At 38.7% G+C, this 24,793-nt stretch overlaps 2 protein-coding genes and 1 non-coding gene across 3 annotated transcripts; 2 read left to right on the forward strand and 1 right to left on the reverse strand.

Moving 5' to 3' along the window:
- Nucleotides 1–631: 631 nt before the first annotated feature.
- glt8d2 (glycosyltransferase 8 domain containing 2) lies at nucleotides 632–13,567 on the reverse strand. The gene is made up of 10 exons (XM_023286497.3): nucleotides 13,381–13,567; nucleotides 8,256–8,299; nucleotides 6,483–6,575; nucleotides 5,369–5,570; nucleotides 5,141–5,258; nucleotides 4,935–5,019; nucleotides 4,496–4,608; nucleotides 4,055–4,221; nucleotides 1,826–1,938; nucleotides 632–1,597 (listed from the first exon to the last, which is right to left on the reverse strand). The coding sequence occupies exons 2-10, from the start codon at nucleotides 8,272–8,274 to the stop codon at nucleotides 1,419–1,421; spliced, it is 1,089 nt and encodes a 362-aa protein (XP_023142265.2). The 5' UTR covers nucleotides 8,275–8,299; nucleotides 13,381–13,567; the 3' UTR covers nucleotides 632–1,418.
- A 998-nt stretch (nucleotides 13,568–14,565) lies between these two features.
- ankrd16 (ankyrin repeat domain 16) lies at nucleotides 14,566–24,675 on the forward strand. Its single transcript, XM_023286514.3, has 7 exons — nucleotides 14,566–15,421; nucleotides 18,126–18,346; nucleotides 18,484–18,526; nucleotides 18,890–18,998; nucleotides 19,086–19,247; nucleotides 21,912–21,990; nucleotides 23,531–24,675. Exons 1-7 carry the CDS (start codon nucleotides 15,087–15,089, stop codon nucleotides 23,692–23,694), a joined length of 1,113 nt encoding a protein of 370 aa, XP_023142282.2. The 5' UTR covers nucleotides 14,566–15,086; the 3' UTR covers nucleotides 23,695–24,675.
- On the forward strand, nucleotides 15,520–15,606 carry trnay-gua (transfer RNA tyrosine (anticodon GUA)). Its single transcript is given in 2 exon segments — nucleotides 15,520–15,556; nucleotides 15,571–15,606. It is a non-coding gene; the product is annotated as a tRNA-Tyr (tRNA).
- Nucleotides 24,676–24,793: the final 118 nt, after the last annotated feature.

Here is a 24,793-nt window from a genome sequence, read left to right on the forward strand (position 1 = left end):
GTTTTAAAGAGCGTCATCCAGTAAGGGATGATCAGATCGGCAGAAATCCACCATAGATATCAGACGTGGTAACAGTCACTCACCACTTCAGCTGATCTATGTACAGTTTTTGACCATACAAGGCCAAAATGGACTGACCCAACTGTATCATGGTCAGAAGTGAAAATACAGAATGTTACAAAAGCACTGTTTTGCACACTTAGATTATAGTATTTGCACCAAGCACATATCCATATTTTATATATATAGTGCCATGACAAAGTATTTGTCTACTTCTAGTTTTGCATATTTCTCACACTTAAATGTACCATATCGTCAAATTAATATTTATTCAATATTAGACAGAGATAAATCACAAAAGACAAACTGCAGTTTATAAATGATGATTTATCAAAGATTTATTGAAAACCTGTATCATCCCTGTCAAATGTAATTGCCCACCTAAACCTAATAACTGGTTAGTCCACCCTTGGCAGCAAAAACTGCAGTTAAATGTTGTTGTAACCCTAACCCTATCTGTAATATATTCTTAGTGGGAACAAGACACAGTTCTGTATTAGGTTTGCTTTAAGATTGTGATGCCAGACTTAAAGTAGGAATGTATCAGTAAAGATGAGAAATTACCATAAAATTGGAATGCCGACATTTTATTTCAGGTTTAGCACAATTTACAAACACACAAAAATCAAGTCATTGTGTTTTACTTTCATTTGCACTCCAAGGAACATTCTAAATGCTGTGCAGGTATCCATCAGCTATAATACAACATGGAAATACGGCATGGTCTAGATTAGTCACAGTTTTGCATTTAGTCACATTTTACATCTCGCACACACAACAGCCATTCTGTCACTGTTTCTCATCCAATACAGCTCTCATTGGACATTTCTTATTCCATTCTCTCATAGACTGTAGACTGTACTCTCATGTTACTTTTCTTGCCAATAGCTGAGTGAGACAAATCAACACCATTCTGGACAGCTGATGTGTTGTATTTTATCTGTTTAATCACACTGGGTCCATATGAAAGCTCGACCTAGCCACCATGATGTCACCCATTGGTTTGTGGACTTTATTTTACTCTAAGGGGGACCATCATTGACAAAATGAACATAGTGCTGTAGTCAGAAAGTCTCAGAATTAGCAATTTAGATTATAAAATCATTAGGCAAATGATTACTATAGTGGCAAATCAGGTGAGAAATGCAATTATTTTTTAATGGATGTCTCTACAGTATGAGAACCAGAAGAGTCGCCCCCTGCTGCCCATTAGCGAAAGTGCCAGTGGTGGCATGGCAGGTCACTGAATCATTATGTCCATCTCTTATATCCACTCTGTGCATTCATTGTATGTTTCCTATCACACCTTCACATGTTTCTGCCCCCGACAGTCTCTGGCATTGTATATTCTGGAGACTTCAGCTGTCACTATCAGGTCTTGCCAAGGTGAACCTTCCAGAAGGATCTGGGATGAACCACTTCTCCCACAGATCCAAGTGGACAGCAGGGTAATTCCACGGTTTGAATGGGCCGTTCCAGTGCAGCAGATGCGCCCCCTGGATGAAGGTGTCTGAGTACCTGGCATCTGGGCTCCAGCCTGGACACAAAGAAAGCTTTCTGAAAATGAACCTGAGGGTGGCGCTATACACTACAATTCTCTGTTTATCTGTGTTTAAAACTTTGTACACAAAGAAAGATGATGAACTATTGTCTTTGTGTTGTATCTGACAATGGCATTTTTATTTTAGCTTTCCATCTTCTGACACCTGTTGTGATCTCAGGCCTGATTGAGCCAGTTGTGTGTGAAGACTAGTGACAAACTTACCCAAGTGTCTGACATGCCACAGGGGGTCCAGTGTTGTGTATTTGTCATGAAACACTATTAGCATTGGGGGAGTTGCCACACCGCCTGCCATAGCACTGCTGTATATGTTTTGCCTGTTGGAGAAAAGAAAGAAGGTTTCTGATCAGACAGATGCTTCTACTAGCCTGTAATTACAATACACTGAAGCATCTAATTCAACCTAGTAAATTCTATAGGATGACATCTGTGACAATTTTCTGAGACTGTCTGATAAAATAGTTTACTCGGACCTTTGTGCAAGAAGCTTATTTTGTTTATTTTATTATATTTTCGGTTTTATTGTTGCACCAACTCTACTTGTAAGTTTTTGTTTTAATGACAGTGAACCCTAGAGGCTTTAGGAATTACAATAAGGTTATAGAACCACCAAGTCTCTGTAGGGAGGGTGAGGCATGAACAGAATAAAACAGATGGATGTCACCACCATGACATCACCCATTGGCTTGTGGATCATTGTTTTAAATCCTTGAGTTTGAAATCTGGTTGTCACCATCTTGGTCGTTTGAAACCAGACAAAGCAAGCAAGAGTTGGAGAACTTGAGGACACAACAATACGGTAACAATTAGTCAATAACAAGGTGGTCTCTCCCTGAAGCATAAGTATGCTTTACCACCTATTTTACTCTAAATTACTCTATGAGTTATGAAATTAACATCATACTATATTCAAAAAATGGTGGAACTAGAGATCAAAACCATAAACTCATTATGAACATTTTTTAAAAAAAAACAAAACGAAACAAATGAGGTGAGAAATAGGTTTAGTAATATATAGACTTCTGTACAATCAAGGCTTCTTTTTACAACCAGAGGAGTCACCCTCTGCTGGCTGTTAGGAAAAATCATGCAGGTTTAAGGTACCTCCATGCTGGCTTCACTTTTGAAACCACATGGTTATCTCCATCTTTTATATATGTTGAGCGATGCTGTTGCTGTTGGTTTTCCTTTTCAAACTAATATTCAGCATGGTTTCTTTCAGGGCTGCACAGCTAGCACTGTTGCCTTGGAGCTAGAAGATCCCCAGTTTGTGTCCCGGGCTTCCCGAGATCTTTCTGCTTCGACTTTGCATGTTCTCTCTGTGCATGTGTGGGTTTTCTCCAGGTTCTCAAGTTTCCTTACACAGTCCAAAAACATGCTGAGGTTAATTGGTGATTCTAAATTAGTCAGCTGGGATAGACTCCAGCCCCCCGTGACCCTAATGAGGATCAAGTGGTGTATAGATGATGGATGGATGTTTCTTTCAACAATGTCACTTCATAACCTTACATGTGTGTTTATAAAGGTTGTAAGGCCTTCTAACCCGAAGAAAGTGCTGAGAAAGTTCCTTTGTACCTAAACCTAACTGCCTAATCATAAAGTGGTTAGTTGTTTATTTACAGTGATTAGTCCTAAAATGTTTTTAACAGTGTATCTGTGGAATGTCTCCTGTCATCAGTACATTACTATGGGTTGTATCAGGTGGTAAAGAAAATGACCCACATGTGGTTGTTGAAGTCGGTGGACTTGTTGGATTATCTGCAAGTGTCCAGCAGAGGGAGGCCCTGCAGCTGCTTCACTCTCAATCAAGATGCCAACATCACATACAGACACTACTCAGTTCTTTTAAAATTAGATTTTATATATTTTTTCACTTTAAATCGATCAACACATTTTCAGTGAGTTGATGATTGTAACCTTGTGTTACTTTGAATGTTACTGTTTTTTGTAATATTTTAATGTGCTGAGGGAGTAGCCCTGTGTTATCCAGTGTAAGAGTAGTCTGAGCACATATATGACACACAATCTCCAAAATGAGAGGAAAAAGTCCTTATTATTATGTATGTTTAGAATCCTGTAGCTTCTTGTAGCATAACTGAACCACAGACCTATCTGAAGGAGGACCAAAGACATTTTCATGGTAAAACCCATGCAAATACCATCAGTGTTCTGAATAGCTCCTATTGTAAAACTGGAGTCTTCCTATTTAGGCCTAAATTTTGTCTTTATTCTGCCATTTTCCACTCAGGAATCCTTCCATTGTCTCATGTATGTCTGCTTTCCCAGTAGTATTGTTTGTCTGCTAACACAAGTCCTCAGAAAGTCATTCTTCAAGACGGTCTCTGTGTATTTCTCCAGAGCTTCATCTTTGAGCAAGAAATGTGCTCAAATGCAGCATGAAAGTTTCCAGAAATCTCTGCTCAGAGTGTGTACCTGAAATTCTCCTCCATCCACTTCTCCAGCTGTTTGGTGATCTTCTGTTTCTTCCACTCTTTCATATCTGCTACAAACACTCCAGGGTTGAAAGAGCAGTCCCTGGGGTTGATGCCCAGGTCTCTAACTTCCTGTTTCCTGTAGTCCAGAAACCCCATGTAGGTTGTCTAGGGGACGAGCTCAGAGGAGTGGACACCATATTTCAGCTATCAAAGTGGAGTCTTTTCAAATGTGACTATGGAGAGTTATTGCAAAAGTGGCTCTCCAGGATTCTAACATTTAGTTTCCACGCCACTCACAACAATTCACGACAACATGTATTCATTATAAACTGAATCAAATGCAATGCAGTTGAAAGTCATATGGTAAAGTTTAAAGCCTTCCATTTCTAATTGGCAAATTGGTATGCAATGCAGTTTAATAAGAGCATTAAAAATCCACCTGCATGCCGATGCTGCGCACCATCTCATGTGTGGAGGGAAGGTCACAGTCTGTGGCGAAAGCAGCAGCATGTCCTGGTTTCAGTTTGATATTAAACAGATCCTTGATGTCACCTGGAAAGCAAAAAATTCCCTTAGTGTGTGAAATATATAGACACAGTCCATATTGACAGCACAGCTGCCACTACTGTCAAATGTCATTTAAACTGGTTTTGTCAACTTTTCCATTACAGACAAAGAAGAGACACTTTGAAAACCTCCATGGCAGAAGTTACAATCATTACACACAATATCACTATATGGTAACAGAATCTAACAAATACTCCTGAAGGTGTTTGCAGTTGATTTTTAAAAGAAGCACAATTTAATCATGTAATCTGAAGGATATGTATATAACATTTCTTCACATTGGTTCTCTCCTGTCATGATCACATACTCACTCTGCACAATGACATCATCGTCTAAGTATATCACCCTCTTATGGCTAATGTCGAGCAGAGGTAGGTAAAAACGCACAAAGTTGAGCTGCAAAACAAAATCAAAGTTATTTCGGCTCTCTTCTACCTTCAAATTGTGAGCTAGAACATTGTAGAGATGCATCTGTGCTTGTATAATATGTTTACTGCTGCCAGAACTCAGAACTCACTGGATGTAAGAGATCAGGTCGGGATGAATCTGGCTTCACCTTTCCTTTTAGAACCATCGGGTTAAATTCCAGTATCTTATACTGGATACCTTTCAGTTTTGACTTCAGTATGTACCTCCTGGGAAAATGCAAAAAAAGTCCAGTTAGTTATGAAGTTCCTCATGATAGCCAGTATTACTGTGGAGTCAGGTGATCCAGATCTCCACATCAACATTATTTTATATTCACCTGGTAAGTTTGACAGCATCACGCAGAGTAACAATGTAGAAGAAAACACTAGCATCTGTGTTGCTGATGATGCTGTTGATGGTTGCCATGGTTGCACCCATATGCTCTTCAGATGAACAGATGATGACAGGGACGACATTATCCACCTCTGACGCTCCCACCGAGGAAACCTGTGCTGCACCACTGAGGCGCTTCCTGTGATCTGAGAAGAATCAGGGACAAACTGTTATGAGCTGAGACTGTTATCTCATTTTGAAGGCAGGTGATTTCAGATAAGAACGATCAGGTTTACAGTATTAAACTGTCGATGCCTCCCTACAAAATCTTACACAACCTTTTTTTTGTTAGCTTTTTCTTCTCATTTAGTTTTTTAAGTTGTCAAAACTTTTAACAAATGCATGATCCTTATATAAAATGAAATGGAGCTCATGAGATATTGATGGCACTGACTATATTTGCTTGCCACAAGTTTTGTCTTAGTGTCCACAAAACCTGTAAAAAGTCCAAAATGAGTAATGTGTTCTCTATAGCCAACCATACATGTACATTTAGATTTGGCTCAATAATTTACTCAAAAAGCTGGACACTGCCGGTTTTAGCAAAAGTTAATCAGAAATAAATTATGCATTTGTATGGGACTACTTTCAGCAGCGGATTAATGCACATTTGGCTCTATAGTGAGCCCCTCTAGCAGCAGGATGGTATAGGATCTGCAGGATTATGTCAAAATATAACTACAGTGTTTATGTTAATGAAGGAAAATGAGATCAACAATGTGCATCAAGAATCTGCTTGTAATTACTTTTGCAGAATTTGCATTCAGATTTATTCCCAAAATACACTTCTATGATGCAGACAGAAAAGATAATTCATCCATTTTTAACAATGCATATTAGTGGAATGCATGTTAGCTGTAAATTTGGCTCTTTATATGGTATTTGTTGAAAATATGAAAAAAAACATCACCAGACATAATTAAACATCCTAAGACTTCCAGATAAATAATATATTTGATCATTATAAAGGTCTATTAATCTATATCTATCACATAGGCTTGTGAAAAACATGTATGAATTATGAAAAATCCAAGCAGTGACTTAAAGCGTCATTGTACCTGAGATTGTGGGCCGAGTGGAGGCTCTGAGCAGAGTACTGTGCAGGAGAACACACACCATCAGCACCAGCAGACCCAGGAGAACACGATTTACTGAAACACAGTTTATACGTAACTTCACTCCAGTCAAATTTGAAAAAAATCTCTAAGTATTTGGTGTGAAGCATTCACAAGCATGTGTACTTTCAGTATCAATGTGAATATTTTAGTTTTTTCAGTTGTTTAATACAGAAAAAGAAGATGAAAGTCCCCCTGTTAGATTATAAAGGCCAAAGTGACATCTTCATATTGCATATTTTGTAAGGCCATCAGTCAAAACCCCAAAACAATCATGGTACAGTGATGTAAAACAGACAATTTCTGCTAAACAATTAACTTCAGTCAATAATTACTTTTCTAATTAGTTGGGCCAGAAAAATAAATACCGCTTCTGACTACGCAGCTTAGCAAGACTTAAAGCTGGGGGCAAACAATTACTCTGGTTCTATCCAAAATAAAACAACAAACAAACAAAGATAATGAATACATTGTGGTTTGTGTGTTTAATCCACACACTAACAGGAAAAAAAGCGTTTATGGGCACAATGGAGAAATGATAAACAGCCTGCTCTGCTAATAAACTGTTCAACAAGAAGGTTACTCTCCCTGTAACTCCCCTTTACAACCACAAATAGCTTTTATGTTTAAGTATGAATGAAATTGTTTTCATTCTGTGTTAATGAGCTTTTGATGAGCTGATAGATGCATTTTTGAAATTCAGACAGAATCAGGCAAATCTTGCCTCTAGTCTTTCTGCTAACCCAGGCTAACAGCTTAGCTCCTAAAGCTCAACCAAGAAGAGGGTATTTCAAACTATTACTTTAATCAATTCAAGCGTTTATCAGCATTGCATTAAAATCAGTTTACTGGCTGTCTAAGTTCTTTAGCATGAAACATTAACACAAAATCTGCATGAAATCAGTTGACATTTTACAGGAATTAAAATTTTCACAAAGCAGGAGGTTCACATTGTGATCACATCCTTTTCGCAGCAGCCGTAAGACAGACTACAGAAAAAATAGGGTCAAATACCCATGTGCAACCTGTTACAAGCTCATTTCATCATTCTTGGCCTTGTGGGACCATAGCTAATGTTAGTGGGCACAATTTCCAAAGCCCTGCTGCTGTACAGTACACTACCTGAGGAGCATCTGTTCACTGAAACATCCAGGCAGTTTACTCATCTGTCTGTTTAACTGAAGGACCATCCAGTAGTAAGTTGTTGTAAATGTTTAGGATCATTTAGCTACATCTCATCAGCTAGAAGGTAGTAGATTTTCTGAAAGAGCAGATTAAGGTAATTCAAATCTGCAGGAGGAAAACAACACTAGTTTTTAAACTGCCACAGAAAGCCTGCATCCTTTTAGTAAATTCATGCCTTCAGTCCAAACAGCTGTTGACTCGGTAGGCGAATGGATGGAATCATTGAGTGTAGCTCCTTACAGACTCCTGTCATCTGGTTATTTCATTACACCCTCCCCCACCACACTCACATTCAGTGCATGTGTGTTTCTGCTCCCCGTTTCCATCCCTGGAGAGAATTTAAAGCTCCTTTACTGGCAATGACTGCACAAGCTCAACTCCACATTTAACACAAAATGATCTAAATGTATTACTGCCCATCTACAAGAACACAAGACAGACATTGACATTTCCCTTTATCTCATGTAAATTTATGTCACCCAAGACCATAAATCTGTCATATTAGCCTACATTTGTATTATTTTTACTTACTTTTCCTCAAGAGAGCCATATTTCACATTTGCTTCCAGTGACATCTGCAAACACACAGAGAAAGAGACAGAGAGGCGATGAAGTCACTCAACAGAAACATAGTATGAGCTATTTCTTATTTCTGGAGGATTTGCCAGTTTCCTTAGTGAGGTGTTAACCCTGGAGTCTGTCCACACAGCTGAGTGACTGAAGTGTCTTTTCACTTATAAGGACAACAGCTCTCAGATGTTTGTGGAGAGGAGATGAACTGTAAAAGTGGGTTTAAAAAACATTTAGCTGTCAAGTTTTTCTTATTATTGCTGTGAAATAATCTGATGACAGATCAACAGAATGCATTCGAAACCTAAAGCACATAAAATACAGCGGAAATCTAAAAGGTACAGTGAATAATTGAGATAAAATTTTATTAAGTTATTCATGACTACACGAAGAATCTTTTTGAAAATATCAGATTCTCTAAAATCTGTTCATTTTTAATGTTTGTGTTGACTATAGCAGAATAAGAGATGCTATTTTCACATGTAATGATGCCTTCTTGTGAAGTTTAAACGTTTTTATGTCATGAAAAAGGCTGTGGATTTCCAACACACTTCAAGTTTCAAAAGGCAACGTGGATAACACTGCATGCCAGTTTAAGTATCATGGCACAGCAGCAAACCTTCCTAGATGTGAAGAAAAAGGTACAATTTCTCTAAAGGGGAATTGGACAGCTGAGAAAACCTGCTAGAGGCCTGATGAAGGCAGGAGACAAAGCCCCAGACTGTAAGAGAAACACCGAACAGGCACTTAAAATCTTGACCAGAAAAAGTTAACTTGAATATACAAGTAAAAAAGTGAAACGGCCAGCAGTAATGTTCACCGAGTTAGTTTTGTGGAGTGACGAGGCTACATTGGAACTATCTGGACTCATGGATCTGCAGTTTGTCTCGTGTGAAGCCTTGATTAAACTTTCATGCAGACATGCATACGAACAGCTGTGGACATCACAGGTACGTTTTTGTTGCTACTATACTATTTTCTAGTCTGCTTGCCTGACTTGTGCAGCAGGTCAGCGTCTGTGTGTTGCACAGTAGTACCAAACACTGCCCTTGTATCATAATGGTTGTCTGTGGAGGGGTCCATGCTGACTCTCATGGATTCTGGTATAAAGCCTTGATTATTACTCCCTTGCAGATGTACACAAGGACAGCTGCAGACACCACAAATACGTACTTGTTCTTACTGTACTACTTTCCTACTCAGCTGGAGTCCACTTGGAGGACTCTCTTCCAGTACCAGTCAAAAGTTTGGACACACATTCTCTTTCAATGGTTTTAATTTACTTTAATTATCTTCTACATCATAGATTAATACCAGAGACATCAAAACAATGAAAGAAAACACATGGAATTATGTAGTAAACAAAAAAAGTCTGAACATGTTTTAGATTTTAGATTTTTTTACTTTGATTCCTGCTTTGAACACTCTTGGCATTCTCTGGATGAGCTTCATGAGGTAGAACCTGAAATAGTTTTCACTTCACAGGTGTGCCTTGTCAAGGTTCATTTGCAAAATAACTTGACTTCTTAATGTGTTTTTGCATTTGTATGGGGAGTGTTTCTGAGTCCCATCAATTCCCGCCACCTGCTACATATTTAGGTCATGTGATTCAGTATCCGTACATAACGTACACATGCATAACACACACCTGTACTCAGCACAAGGTCATTTTGTTTGTGGGCACATCTATATTAAATGGACACATTCTATGTTGCCTTGATTTCTGATCATCAGTAATTAATAAACAAATGCTGCATTTCTGACAAAAAAATGTTGCATTTCTGACAGCCTTGGTGGAGTACTGTACTCTCTGAGTGCTTTTCTAGTTTTTGCTTGTTTCAATTCACATAAAAATGTCCACACTTATCTGTTGTTTTTGGTGTTTTTTACTTTCAGTTAGCACATGAAGCTCCTGCTGAACCAGGCTGTCTTTCTTGAACTATATCCTTTGCTTCATTAACTTACACGTATCGAGCAAATTTCAAAAGAAGCTAAAAGTTATTTGGACAATGAGAGGCTGTATATAAAATAATGTGATCAAATTCAAAAAGATTTTATCAGCCTCAGGTCTATTATATGCAAGTAATAAAGAAGAAGCATTGGCTGTGTTTCTCCAAAAGCTATGATCACACTGAAAATCAACACAACACAATAAAATTATTTTAAATAAAAGCACCCTAACTGCCAGCGTGACCTGACCTGCAGTAAACCCACTGAGGTCCTACAGTCTGGAGTCACTGGCCGACACATGTGTCTATATTTTGTCCAGAACCGTCCACCTCTTCCTTCCTTCCTTCCTGATGCCAGGGCTTCATCAAGGAATCTATTTGCCCTCCAGCCTCTCAAACTTTTATAGAACTGCAAGAACAGCTCACACAGTGGATGACAAAATGACACATCTCTATAGTCTTTTTGTTTGGTGCCTTTGGCTGTTTTATTAGACAGAGGAGCAAGGCAGGAAATTAGGGGAAGAACGTTTCACTTAATGACAGTTGTGTTGTGGTTTCAGCAGCAAATGGTGTCTTTTACTCTCTGTGATGATTGTCCTAAAATGCCCCCCAAAAAATAGTCTTCCATAAACCATTTCTTACAACTTGAGGTCCATTGATCCTGCATGTCTGTCCGTTAATGTGACTGGGGACACTTCAGTTCAATTCACTGTTATATCTTTATAGATTCACAGCATGTCGTCTCACAGCACTCAGCATAGTAAGATACAGACCTTATGAATCATAAACAGAGAACAGAGAACCCAACAATCCAAAGTTTCAGAGTTCAGACTCGCAGTTGTTGAAAGTGATACAGAAATATAGTAAAATCTTTATTGGCAGTGTAGAAGCCAATAACAGCCAATAACATAACACCAGCTAATAATGGAATAAATATGGCCATTTAAAATGTAATAAAGCCAGTAATGTAATCAGTTATTACGTTACTGGTGGGTTATTACGTGAATGGCATAGCACTAAAAAATGTTTTTAAAAATCCTTTGAAAATGTAATTACTGCAGCTGATAATGTAATAATACATAAATGGGATTACATTTCTTGCAAATAAAATAATTTTTTGTAGTTTTTGTGCAGTTTGCTCATCAACAATAGGTATAAGGGATGACATAGCTATCATATTCATTCATCATGTCCCATGTAGCTCTCACTTTCCTTTATTATAGTTGTCAGAGTCAATCTGAGAATTACTTATTGCACAAAATCTTTATTTAGAATATGGTTTATTTGCTTAGATATGTAAATTCATCATTCCATGTCAGCGTCTCGGCTGGATGCTGCATTGTCAAATTAATTTACTCTTTTTTTTTTCTCAGATAACATTTCATGAAAACTTTTTTCAAACATTTCTAAAGGAAAAATGATTCAGTCCTCTCTTAAAACTGTACTTAAACAACTGCACTGGCATTATAATGGCACTTAACTCCAAAAGACTGAAGAGTATTATGTACATATTGAACTAAGGGGCAAACATCAACATAAAATTGACATTACTTCTTCCAGTAAATGTCCTTAACTTTGTACATTACTGAGAAGAATCTCTACAGAGTGTTTTGTTTGGTGCTTTTGGCTGTTTTATTAGACAGAGGAGAGAGGCAGGAAATTAGAGGAAGGAGAGTCACATGATGTAAAGGTCCGAGCCGGCTGGGACTCACTGCTGACGCCATTTGCACCCAAACACCTCGACTCTCAGGTCCACACACGTCTCTGTAGTCTTAAAGCTCTAAAGTCCCTCCCTGGCTTCGCTCTATCTCTACCTCCTCATCCTAGGATCAGTGAGCATCAGTTTAGCAGCGACGAATCACAACATTTTAACTCATCAGCTAAGAGTCAGACGTCTACTCCTCTTGCTGCTTTCAGTGTTGCAGCCCTCCCCCAGAAACCCACCCAGTCAAACTCCAGTCAGCTGAGATGAAACAGGACGTGTGGTTTGTGCCATGCATTTGTTTCTGGTTTGTTTGTCGCTGTTTAGAGCCGCCCAAAACATCTGGAACTGATCAGCTTCGCTCCCAAACGTACTGCCTCCAGTCAGCATTCGAACAATTAGCGATCCATTCAAGACCTTCTTGAGTCACAGTGCTTTCCAGCTTACATGTAAGATGTCCTTCGATTTCACGGCAAGTAGAGCCACATTGTCCAGCTTTTACTCCTCTCTCACAGGATCGTAGGAGTTGCGGTAAAAATCAACTTACTGTATTTTTACTGAAGCTCCTACAATTACCATGACCTGGATGACTGAGAATCTACACAGACTCTCCTACATCATTTAAAGCTTGTTCTTCACTGTGGAGAAAATGTGAAATGAAAGACGCTAAATATCAATGCAAAAGGTTTGTACTCTGTTTTAAGACGTCATTAAGGAATGTGATAAACAGAGTTATTTTTGGTTGTTTTGCATAAAGCTGACAGCTAATAAAGTGCTCTTTTAATAGGAGTTCCTAACAGAGTGTGTAAGTGTGTGGTGGATGGGGGTTGTGGGTCCAAACCAAGACACACAAGTCATCACACTGCAAGAAATATCCCAGCCTGGATCGAGTGCTTCATATTTCCAGGAGAAGAAAGCGTTAAGCATTTCAAGTTTTTTAAAGATAAAAAACTGCAGATGTTTGAAACAAACAAATAGGAGGCAGATCACAGTTTGTCCCCCGTCCCTCACAATAAAAAAAAGAGATTTACATTGTCCCTCAGTATAAGTGGAGAAAAGTATTGAATTGTGTAGAAACTAACTAAAACTGAGTCATGCAACATGCACTGGTAAACTCTAGAACTATTTTTAAAGTTAAGAGTAATTAACTTTTGACACTTTTTAAGGAATGATATTTCTTTCAGTGTAACAGGACAAAAAGTTCCCAAGTCTGACATGAAGCAAAGCTGCAACAAAGCACAAAATGCAAGAGGCATATTTTACAGCACACATACATACCAGACATAAAACTTTAAAACTACATTATATTAGTAGATGCATGCTTTAGGAAACAGAGATAAAGTGAAGGAGGCGTGTCACTGCTGCTCTGATGTGCATATCATCATTTGTAATTAAGCCCAGTTTAAGCACATATTACTATCTGAAATGTACTCACCAGCAAGAGGGTGGTTGTTCTGGTCAGTCTCATTCCTGGAGTTCATGGTCCATGTTGTAAAACCTCTGAGGACTGAGGCTCACCCTCACCAACAATCCCACTTTTTCTCCTCTCCCACCTTTTTTCCCCTCCTTCCTCCCACCAGATGTGACTCATCTTGTTCACCAGTGTTTTTACTCCTCGCTGTCATTTAGCCAGAAACTGGATTATCATCTCTCCTCTCATGGAATCATAACAGTGATACTGAAAGATTAATTTCTGCTGTGAAAACAGTGTCTGCCCCAGATTTGTGACTTCAGCCATGATTTAAGAAAAAACAAAGTCAGCCAAAACTGCAAAAAAAATAAATTAATTAAAAAAAAAGCTTCTGCTGTATTTTAACCATAAGCATGAGCTGTGGTGTATAATTAGAGGTAGTTATTATCCTAATATTAAGTAAGTGTCACGAGGTCACATCTTGTAAGAAAGACCTGATTTAAAGCAGTGTGGAGCCTTTAAGAACAAAATCGCATGTTGTGGGGAAAAAAACTACATTTCCCATAATGCCAAAGGAGCTGCTCTGCTGGAAAGGACAACAAAAATCTAACCCTTGGTCAGCTTGAGCTCGTCACTTTCTTTCTTTCTTTCTTTCTTTCTTTCTTTCTTTCTTTCTTTATTTATTTATTTAATTTATTTGATTTATTTGATTTATCAGCTCCAGGTTTTATCGTTTTTAGTTTGTTTAATTGTTTAGCTACCTCTTTAATGCCATTCTACTGTGGTGTACAGTAAACTTGGTTTGATGATGCTGTATTGAAAGGTTTGCCACCATATTAATCCCCTTTAAAACACGAGCTATGCAAAACTGTAGCTTCATTCGTCTCTTAACGTTACAAAGTTCTGTCATCCAAACATAGTGCTGTTTATTGTTGATGTTCCTCACGACTTCAGAGCATAGACACACCTCCCACATTGATTGAGAAACGATGCACACAGCTCGGTCTACAGGTTCTCTGGTAATGTTGTTGAGTGTAGTTCAGACTTGTGCCTTGTTTAAAGTGATGAATGAATGTTACTACATACAAAATCCTAAGTTTGCTATCGCGATTTCTAAGGAAAGGCGAACAGCGTGCTGTTTCGGCCATCTATCGGAGTACATACCTAATAGGGACTTTCTTTTACTGAAAGGGCCACTGATCGGGAGGGCGGTGGTTCGAGCCCCGGGCCGTCCACATGCCAAATTGTCCTTAGGCAGGACGCTGATGCTTAGGTTGGACCCAATGAGGCTAGCGACCTGCATGCTATCTCTGCCACCTTTACTGTGTGTGTGATTTGGGGAAAATATCGTAAAACACTTTGGAACTAAACGTTAAAAAATCCTCCTGATCTGGCATATTGAGGTAGCAGAAATGCTTTTTTTTTTTTTTTTTTTGCTTTTTTTACTCATGGATTGCTATGTAAAATATCCAATAATATATGATTAATTATACTACATGAATACTAGTGATAATAGCAATGTTTTGTGTTTGTTGTTTTGCGTGTCTTTTGTACTGACAGAGGGTACAGGGTAAGGTCTTTGTTGGCCATCTAATTTCCTCCCAGCGTGCAGACAGAGCAGGTAAACATTCCTCTCCAGCAGGTCTTCTACGCTTCACAGTTAGTGTTTCTGTCAGTTTGAGCGCTAAGTGACTCTGTGCTCCAGCAGCAGCCACTCTCCTTCACCCAGCATGGATGAAAACACTTTGAAACAGCTGGTGAAGCTCACCCAGGAGGGACAGCTAAGCTCTCTGGAGAAACAGATAACGTTAGGCGGCTCCGCGGCGGTGCAGGCGGTCAGCAGCAAACACTTCGGCCGGTCAGGAGACACCCTGCTGCACTACGCAGCCAGACACGGACACCGTGACATCGTGGAGTATCTCCTAAAGCTGGACATGGACGTGGAGGTTTACAACAACGATTACAAGAGGCCGCTGCACGAAGCTGCCTCCATGAGCCACGAGAACTGTGTTAGCTACCTGCTGCAGGAAGGAGCCAAGGTGGACAGTCTGAAGAAGGCTGACTGGTGAGAGTATTCGCTTTAAAGTCAAATTAATTGATTTCCAGAATCAACATCATATTGCTAGCTATAAAAAGGAACCGTCGCTAGGTGGCATCCAGCTCCCTTCGATAGCTCAGTTGGTAGAGCGGAGGACTGTAGGGCTTGACGCTGAAATCCTTAGGTCGCTGGTTCGAATCCGGCTCGAAGGAGCAACCCTTTTGATTTAATAATCAATACAACTGCTTCCAATATATATATCATCGATGGTCAACCGTCAGACGAATAGATCTAGGTTGGTTTCTTTTGCGTATGTGGATGTACGGAAGCCCAGAGCCGCCGGAATTACGTTTAGCGCCACATTTTTCGTGTTAAAGGATTGATGTTAACATAATCTGGACTCATATCATTACCACCTCAAACCATAAAATTTGCACAGACATTATTGCACTGCTACATCTTTGCACTTTTAAACTTTATTTTTTTAAGCCACTTTATACTGCATTGTCTTACAGTGTGTCAATACTGTACTAGTTCATCCTCATCTCTCACCCCTGTATATATTGTAAATATTATTACTACTGTTCTATTATTATTTTATTCCTATTACTACATCTATTGCTACATAAGCTGCTGTAACAATGTAAATTTCCCCTGGCGTGGGGAGAAATAAAGTTTCTCTTTTTGAAGTGACCTGAAGTACACCATGTGACCTTCCATTAAATCCTGATTAGTCCTGCCTTCATAAGGGGGATCATTTATAATTATAAGTAATGAATTGCATGCATTACATATGTAAATCCACATTTCTGTCTTTGAAAACACTCGTATGGATCGTGCTGCAGGTATTTCATAAACTCAGAGAAAAAACTCCTACAAACAGCTGGAAGCAACAAATTAACATTTAGCTCCTGTTAATGTTTTGTCAAATCCTCAGTTGCATTTATTATTGGTGAATCTCTGACATATTGTCTTAATGTTCATTTTAATGGACATTTCATTTAATGCAGTGGTAGCAACGTAAATGAGATAGTTGTTTTATGATTTTGGCAGCAAAAGGTGTCTTTTATTCTGTGTGATGTTTTTGGACCAATATTTGTGCTAAAATGCCAAAAAAAAGTCTTTCACAAACCATTTCTTACAACTTGAGGTCCATTGTTCCTGCATGTCTGTCTGTTAATGTCACTGGGGACACTTCAGTAACATTTCAGTTTTATATCTTTATAGATTCACAGCATGTCGTCTCACAGCGCTCAGCATAGTAAGATACAGACCTTATGAATCATAAACAGAGAACAGAAAACCCAACAATCCAAAGTTTCAGAGTTCAGACTCGTAGTTGTTGTTAATACCAGCCAAAAATGGAATAAATTTGGCCATTTAAAATGTAATAAAGCCAGTAATGTAATCAGTTATTACGTTACTGGTTGGTTATTACGTGAATGGCATAGCATTAATAAATGTTTTTCAAAATCCTCTGAAAATTTAATAACTGCAGCCGATATAAAATAATACATAAATAAGACAGCATTTCTTGGAAATAAAAGATTTTTATTTTTTGCAATTTTTGTGCAGTTTGCTCATCAATAATAGGTCTAGTGGATGGTATGGTCGCCATATTCATTCATCAAGTCCCACGTAGCTGTCAGTCTCCTTAATTATGGTCATAAGAGCCTATTTGAGAATTATATGTTGTTAAAAATCTTTATTTAGAATATTGTTTATTTGTTTAGATATGTCAATTCATAATTCCATGTCAGAGTTTCTGTTGGATGTCTCTCTGTCTTGGAAAGCATTTCATTCAAACTTTTTCAAACATTTCTTGAGGAAAAAAGATTCACTCCTCACTTAAAATTGTATTGAACTAGATAAATCACTTGTTATAATGGGAATATGAACTTTATTTCTTTGTGATATTGAAATAAATCTACTTGCGATCTTGAGACAGCAGCATTAATACAATAATTTCAAAGACAATCATTCTTGACTTCAGTGTTTATTTATATACTACCGTGAAAAATTTAGGATCACTTAGAAATGTTCTTATTTTTGAAAGAAAACATTTTTTTTTCAATGAAGACAACATTAAATGAATGATAAATCCAGTCTAGACATTGTTAATGTGGTAAATGACTATTCTAGCTGGAAACAGCTGATTTTTAATGGAATATCTCCATAGGGGTACAGAGGAACATTTCCAGTAACCATCACTCCTGTGTTCTAATGCTACATTGTGTTAGCTAATGGTGTTGAAAGGCTAATTGATGATTAGAAAACCCTTGTGCAGTTATGTTAGCTCATGAATAAAAGTGTGAGTTTTCATGGAAAACATGAAATTGTCTAGGTGACCCCAAACCTTTGAAAGGTAATGTATATTTTTCTCGCAAATGAGCAATATAAGTTTCAATTTTAAAGATGTTGGACACAAACTGACTCATCAAAGACACCACACCATTTAGTGTAAATACTGTGAAAAAGCTTTAGCAGTTTTATTAACCGTTTGAAAATCTTGGCAGAATGTACAATTCCAGGTTTTTGGATTTTGTGAAAAGTTACTGGATTCAATAATTAACTGGAAACCTTTCTGTATTTTTTTTTTTGCTTCTACCCTACTTCCCCAAAACAGAATCTGTACACTACATATAACTCTCTTTGCAAAATACCACAGGACATGCTTTGCCTTCTGCTGTAATGTGACTGCAGCCTCATCGCGGTCTGTCTGCTCCGTCAGGACTCCTCTGATGATGGCCTGCACTCGGAGGAACCTCCCTGTGATCCAGGAGCTGCTGAGCCACGGCGCCGACCCTGCGCTTAGAAACAAGGACGGCTGGAACTCCTTCCACATCGCCTGCAGGGAGGGCGATCCTCTGGTCATCCAGCATCTCCTTAATGCTGCGCCGGACGTCTGGAGGACGGAGAGCAAGACACGCAGGACACCGCTGCACACGGCAGGTAAAGCATCCGCATCCCCAGGTCCAGGATCAACTATGAAATGTGACCTAATAGCCGGGTGGCTACATATTAGCTGGTTTACAAGTTTTACATGAACTGCCTAATTCTGACTGATACTTTCTGTGTTTATCATACAGCAATGCACGGCTGTGAGGAGGTTATTAGGATCCTGCTGGAGAGGTAGGCTGAGGAATACATCATAGGAAAAGTAGCATTTGTACATTTTTCCAGTCAGCTCTGGATGTCATGTGTGATGTTTGGCATATGCTTCCCCAGACTTTTTTCACAAAATTGCTGCTCAAAATGCCGTAAAATAAAACAAAAAAAATAAACCTGATAAGCCACATAATCATGACCCAGAGGTGGCTGTTGTGATTCTCAGTTTGACAGGATAAATGCGGCTGGTGGAAAAGAAATGTGCAGCACTTTTTTATTCCACTGAGAGATTTCAATGCTAACGCTGATCTGACCTGTTTGGAATGTTGATGAGTTACAGGGATAACTGCGTCTGTCTGACCTTCACCTGCACTGGTCCTCTTCCAGATGTGGCTACACCCCAGACTGCACCGACAGCTGTGGAGTCACTCCGTTCATGGATGCTGTGAGGAACGGACACATCTCTGTGGCCAGGCTGCTTTTAGAGAAGCACCAGGTAGAATAAGGCATTTAAAAGCACTAATTCTGCAGTGCTGGTATAGACCTTTCTGTGTACTCTCTAACCCTGACCTGTGTGTTGCAGGCATCTCCGACATCAGCTGACGTACTGGGGGCTCAGCCGGTGCACCAGGTCGCTGTCACCGGTCAGGAGGAGGCTCTGCGGTTCCTGGTGCAGGAGCTTAATGTAGACGTGAATCAGAGGGCGACTGGCATCCAGCTCACTGCGCTGCACTACGCTGCCAAGGTTAGATCACTTGTTCCCAATCAGCAGGACTTATATTTTAACTGGTACTTCCAGTAGAAGATGTGGAAAGATTATAGAATAGATCATCTAATCTGAAAATAGAAACTTTAAGAAAATCATATGCACCGATCAGCCGCAACATTCTGAACACTGACAGATGAAGTGAATAACATCAGCCATCTTGTTCTAATGCAACGTCCTGCTGGGAAACCTTGAGTCCTGATATTCATGTGGATGTTTAACATGTACCACCCACCTAAACACTGCAGGTCAAGTAACCCCCCAACCCTCCACCCCATAGCAACAGCAGTCCTTGATACCATTTGCCACCCTCAGCAGGACAATTCACTCCGACACACTACAAAAACTGTTCAGGAGTGATTCGGGGGACATGACAGAGCTAAGCTGTTCACCTGGGTTCCACACTCCCCAGATCCAAATCTTATTGAGCATCTGTGGGATGTACCAGGATAAGCCTGATCTAGGTAGATCCCACCCTGTAACCCACAGGACCCACAGGATTCACTGCCACCATCCTGGTGCCACAGAACATCCCCAGAGGTCCTGAGTCCATGACCCACTGGGTCAGAGGAGTTTTAGCAGCATAAAGGAGGCCAACACAATATTAGGCAGGTGGTCATAATGTTATGTCCGATCAGTGTATATCTACATATTGAGTCAGCTGTTACACACCATGTATTGAGAATGTATTGAAACTAGTTAGTAAGCAATCTAAAAGTAATGGATAACTGGCTAAAAAAAATAAACTGAGTTAAAATAATGGCTAGCTTAGTGAAAATTCAAGTAATGGATATACAGTTAAAATAGCAGCTAGAGACATAAGATTGAAATGGTTTGCTAAAAGAAAATGACAAACAGTAAAACTGTGAGAAGCATTGTGATGCTTAGCTAAAAGCAATGAATAAATTGTGAATTTGTTAGGTTAAAATAAATGATGGATAGTTGAGATGGTTAGTTAATGGAATGCATAAAGGACTGAAATAGCTAGTTGATAAAGAGTTGAAATCATTGCCGAAAATGATGAATACAATGTTAAAATGATTAGCTAAAGGGGGGGAAATAAATTCTAAATATGCCAGCTTAAAGTAAATGATGAGTGGCTGAAATGGTTAGTTGAAATGGTTAGTTTAAAGTTTAAACTAACCATTTCAGCCACTATTAGGTATCGGCTATTAGAAGCAGCTAATAGTTTTAGTTATTTCACAATGGGTGAGCACTTAAATTGTGAAATAGCAAAAACTATTGAACAAATGGTTGAAATTCTTGGTACAGTTTGACAATGAATGGGTCAAGGTAAAATAGCCAGAAGTAATAATTTATTGAAATAACTAAAGGAAAAGGTTAATAGTTAAAATAATTAGCTGAAAGAAATGAATAAACATTGACATTGTTAGCTCATGTGGGGTTGAAACTGTCTGCTAAAAATGATGAAAAGGTAGCTGAAACTGTTACTAAAAGCAATGAATAAACTGTAAAAAAGCTAAAACTACTGATTAAATCATTGAAATTATTAGCTAAAAGTCAAGGATTAATAGCAAAGTGGCTTAAAGTACTAAAGGCTGAAATGGTTAGTTGGTTAGCTAAAAATATTTCAAAAATGCATGGAATATTTTGCTAAAAGTAATGGCTAAATGGTAAAAACAGATAAGTCTTATGGATAAAAGGTTGAATTAAAAAGTAGCATTGATGAAGAGGTGCTTAAATTCTCCTGCTAGGCCTTCAGAGGTACGTCTGACAAAAGGCTAGAATCCAAGGTTAAATCCCAGATTTCTGACAAAATAGTGCTCATTTAATTTAATAGGTCCTCTTTGGTTTCATATATTTTTCTGTAAATAAATGATTAAATTAGGTAGTTAGACTATCAGAACTTGCTGAGATCTACTAGCATGGCTGGTGTCTGTCTTTGATTTGATTATGTTTCCTGATAGTTAGACCAAATAGCTTATAGCCAGTGTTGTTACCCTTGACCATAGAATCTGACATTTCTTTGTGTCAGTAGTTATGTTTTCTTGCACTAAGCCATCAGTAGTGAGTGAGTGTAAAATTTCCCCGCTACAGGATCAATAAAGGTTTAATCTGTCTATGTTTTTTTTTTTTTTTAATTTAAATCGATTTGAACGTTTCTGTAGCAGTCACTAGGAGCAATTACATTTTTTAATCTGCTGCTTCATTTGCAGTTGCTAATTTTTCACCATCTGGCACAGAAAAGCAGCCTCCACGTTCCTATTCTTGCCTGTTTGGCCTATTTTAGTTGCTGAAAAAATTCAGACAAGTAGGCAGTTTACGTTCGGATTCCGACATCAGACACAGGGCTAACGATTATAGATTACTTTTATCAACTGATATTAATTACAACAAGACTCAAGGAATCACAACAATATATGACTTATGTGAGGACATGACTCAAAATGAAGGCTGCAAAACTGCACTTGTGATTACAAAGATTAATAGACAAACTATGTTTTGTTAGCTTATATACCATTTGGAAATCAGGTAAAGCGTACGTGGTCAGCTTTTCATAGCAAACTGCTCTAAAAGCCCTCAGTGAGAGCCACAGTGTAGAGATCCCTCTCCTGTGATACAGAGTGACAGTAGTGGAATCACAGTATGACAGCTATTCACAGCTGAATCTGCATTTTTCAGGAAGGACACACGTCTACTATAAAAACACTGCTGGAGTTGGGAGCAGATCTTCACGTTCGGGACAAAAAGGGAAGATCTGGTAAGCCCCATGATGTGCTGTTTTTTATTTGAATAAAATTTAGTATTTAATGTAAAGCCCATGAATTTGAGGTTTGTCCAATAGCGTTAAATGGTGATGTCTAAATAAGCAGCAATCAAAATCACATTTTAAAGGGTGTTTCATCGAGAGATAAAAACCCCAAACTGGCTGTGGTTCATCACAGCTGTGTGGGTGTGAACTCATCAGATTTGACTGACAGCATAGAACAAACAAGCCCACATCTACCATTGTAGTTTGCTTTTGTTCTCATGTCTTTTTAGAACTTGCAGAAACATGTGAATAGTACTGTGAGCATCTCTGTGAACAAATAGTCACCGCTTACTTGTAGATAGTGGTGTTGTGTTTGCATGTTGAACTTCACCTGCAAACCAAATGCATTAAAGAAACAGTGAAAAGCTTCAGAAATCTGAGTCAGCTGCTGATAATCCCAAAACAAATGAAACACATGAGAAATGAACCATGAATAAATGACTACAATCAAAGAGATTATGCCATTTAATAACTGACAAGAGAGCAGACAAGACCAAGCTAATGTTGTTTTCCAGTTATAGTACATGGCTACAAATGATTCCCTGTGTCCACACTTGAGGGAGATGAACTAGAGGGGGTTCACATGTATAAATATCTGGGTGTCTTGATCGATGACTCCCTCACTTTCAAGCCACATGTGGAGAATCTTGTGAAGAAGCTGTTTTTATTTTCCAAAAAAAGTTGTGTTTTTCTTTTAATGAAAAAAAGCGGCTTGTCGCTGTGATTTTTTTGTCTGTGTTCGATTTCGGAGATCTTTTGTACATGAATGCTTGTGCTCAATGCCTGTAGATGGTTAACACTGTTTACCAGGCTTCTCTGAGGTTTATTACGAACTGTAAAGTGCTGACACACCACTGTGAGTTCTGTTCTTGGGTGGGATGGCCAGATTTAGCCACCAGAAGGATCTGTCATTGGTATATTTTCATATATAAGGCAATACTTGAACTACTGCCCACCTACATTTGTTCTCTAACTGCACAGAAAAGTGCTGATCGTTACTCTCTCTGTTCACAAGATCATTTGTTGCTTTCTCTTCCATATTCCTGTACTGAATTGGCTAAAATGGCTTGTATTTACTCTGCACCTTTTGCATGGAATGTGTTGTAGAAAGACTGGAAAATAACCGAGTTAATCTCATTGTGCGTTTTTAATTCTAAACTGCGACTTCTTGAGGCCGACTCCACAACATGAACTTGTTTTTCATACCGTGCTTGTGAATTAAATTTTGTATTAGTTTTTTGCTTGTGTTTTAATTCTGTTTTAACCGTGTCATTTTATAAGTGTTTTGTCTTTGCTGCTGCCTATCTTGGCCAGGACTCCCTTGAAAAAGAGGTTGTTAACCTCAAAGGGATTTCTCCTGGTCAAATAAAGGTCAATCAGTAATAAAAAATAAAAACAATAATAAGTAATAGTTTTCTTCATGTTCATTGTTTACTATTACTGCAGTTTACCATTCAGCGCTCAGCTCCGTCTCCTTCTCTCCTCTCAGCTCTTCACATGTCTTGCATTGGGCAGCATGCAGAAGCAGCCAGGACGCTGCTGCTGCTCGGCCTCAGAGACTCCGAGGACGCGTCTGGAACGACAGCACGGCAGCTCGCCAGGAGACCAGACGTAGTGAAGGTGTTGGAATGTGGCTCTTCAGACACATCGTAAACAATACTGTTCTAAATCCAACTGCGCATTTGTAATTGGTTTTAATATCTAATTTAATTAAAGAAAAGAGACTAACATTTCACGTGATGCAAGTTAATCAGCTCTGGTTGTGTTGATTGTAGTAAATCTCGGACACTTGTGGTTTGGCATCTTTTTTTTTTTATTTAGGAGAAGCTGTGCAGTGAGGTAGGGGTGGCACATGATTAGACATGCTAAAGACAAGCTCAGCTGCCTTGTCTGATTGTATTTTGATATCATCATAAAGCCTTTAGCCTGCCAGTACAAGCCTGACACAAAACAAAAATGAAGCTCTTATTATTAGCAAACCTCAGGTGCTTCCATAGTCCCCTTTGCTGGATAGTGTGTATGGCTTTTCATGAAAGTACCATTTGTAAAAGTGAGTATAAGCATGAGTATGAAATAGTTTTTGAGAATAGAGTTTTGTCTTGGCCTTCAGTAATTTATTGGGGTTTTTACTCCCTGAAATGATATGTTCTGTACTGCAGTTCTCTTTAGTTTGCTGGCAGCCTGTGTGGCCTCTGCAGACTGATGCAGGACATTGACGGCTAACAATGAGAATAGTTTTACTGTTTGTCACTGGGTTTGTTAAGCAGGTGTGTCAGCCATGAAACTAGTTCACACTGGCAACACAAATAGAGAAGGTATGCTGTTACATCATTACTCTTCCTGAGATATGATGATGTGTTCCTGCCAAAAAATTTTTTTAAAGTTGCTATAGCTTTAATGAATGATACTGAGTGTTTATTTATTATGCAGGGAGGTAATTAAGAGACTGTAGAGAGCACTCAGGTGTTTTTCTGTTTTCAGAAACCTACAAGACTTAGTAATTAACTCAAGACTGTAACTGACTGGTTTGTTGTGACTCTAAAGAAACGTACAGAATTTTAAACCTACCAAGCTGCAAGAAGCTTAGGATGTAGTGACTGTGAGGACCTAATAAAAAGTCGCAATCTTTAAACATGTCAGTCTCTTTCTTGGCTGTCCTATTGTACCTCAGTTTTATGAAATGCAGTTTCAAAAAAAATTGTTTCCTGCCTTTTCCTTTGGTGGAGTCACACTGTATTTGTGCTTCAGGTTG

The sequence above is a fragment of the Amphiprion ocellaris genome, chromosome 21, assembly GCF_022539595.1.
Source record: "Amphiprion ocellaris isolate individual 3 ecotype Okinawa chromosome 21, ASM2253959v1, whole genome shotgun sequence".
Lineage (NCBI taxonomy): Eukaryota > Metazoa > Chordata > Actinopteri > Pomacentridae > Amphiprion > Amphiprion ocellaris.

What these genes read in the sequence shown, in the direction of transcription:
- glt8d2 (XM_023286497.3), bottom strand. An exon ending in GATGCTGTCAAACTTACCAG is followed by an intron (nt 5,259 to 5,368) that starts GTGAATATAAAA and finishes GCATTTTCCCAG; the next exon opens with GAGGTACATACTGAAGTCAA. An exon ending in GTGGCATGTCAGACACTTGG is followed by an intron (nt 1,598 to 1,825) that starts GTAAGTTTGTCA and finishes CTTTGTGTCCAG; the next exon opens with GCTGGAGCCCAGATGCCAGG.
- ankrd16 (XM_023286514.3), top strand. Translation starts at nt 15,087, where the DNA reads ATGGATGAAAACACTTTGAAACAGCTGGTGAAGCTCACCCAGGAGGGA. An exon ending in ATTAGGATCCTGCTGGAGAG is followed by an intron (nt 18,527 to 18,889) that starts GTAGGCTGAGGA and finishes GTCCTCTTCCAG; the next exon opens with ATGTGGCTACACCCCAGACT. An exon ending in TGCTTTTAGAGAAGCACCAG is followed by an intron (nt 18,999 to 19,085) that starts GTAGAATAAGGC and finishes TGTGTGTTGCAG; the next exon opens with GCATCTCCGACATCAGCTGA.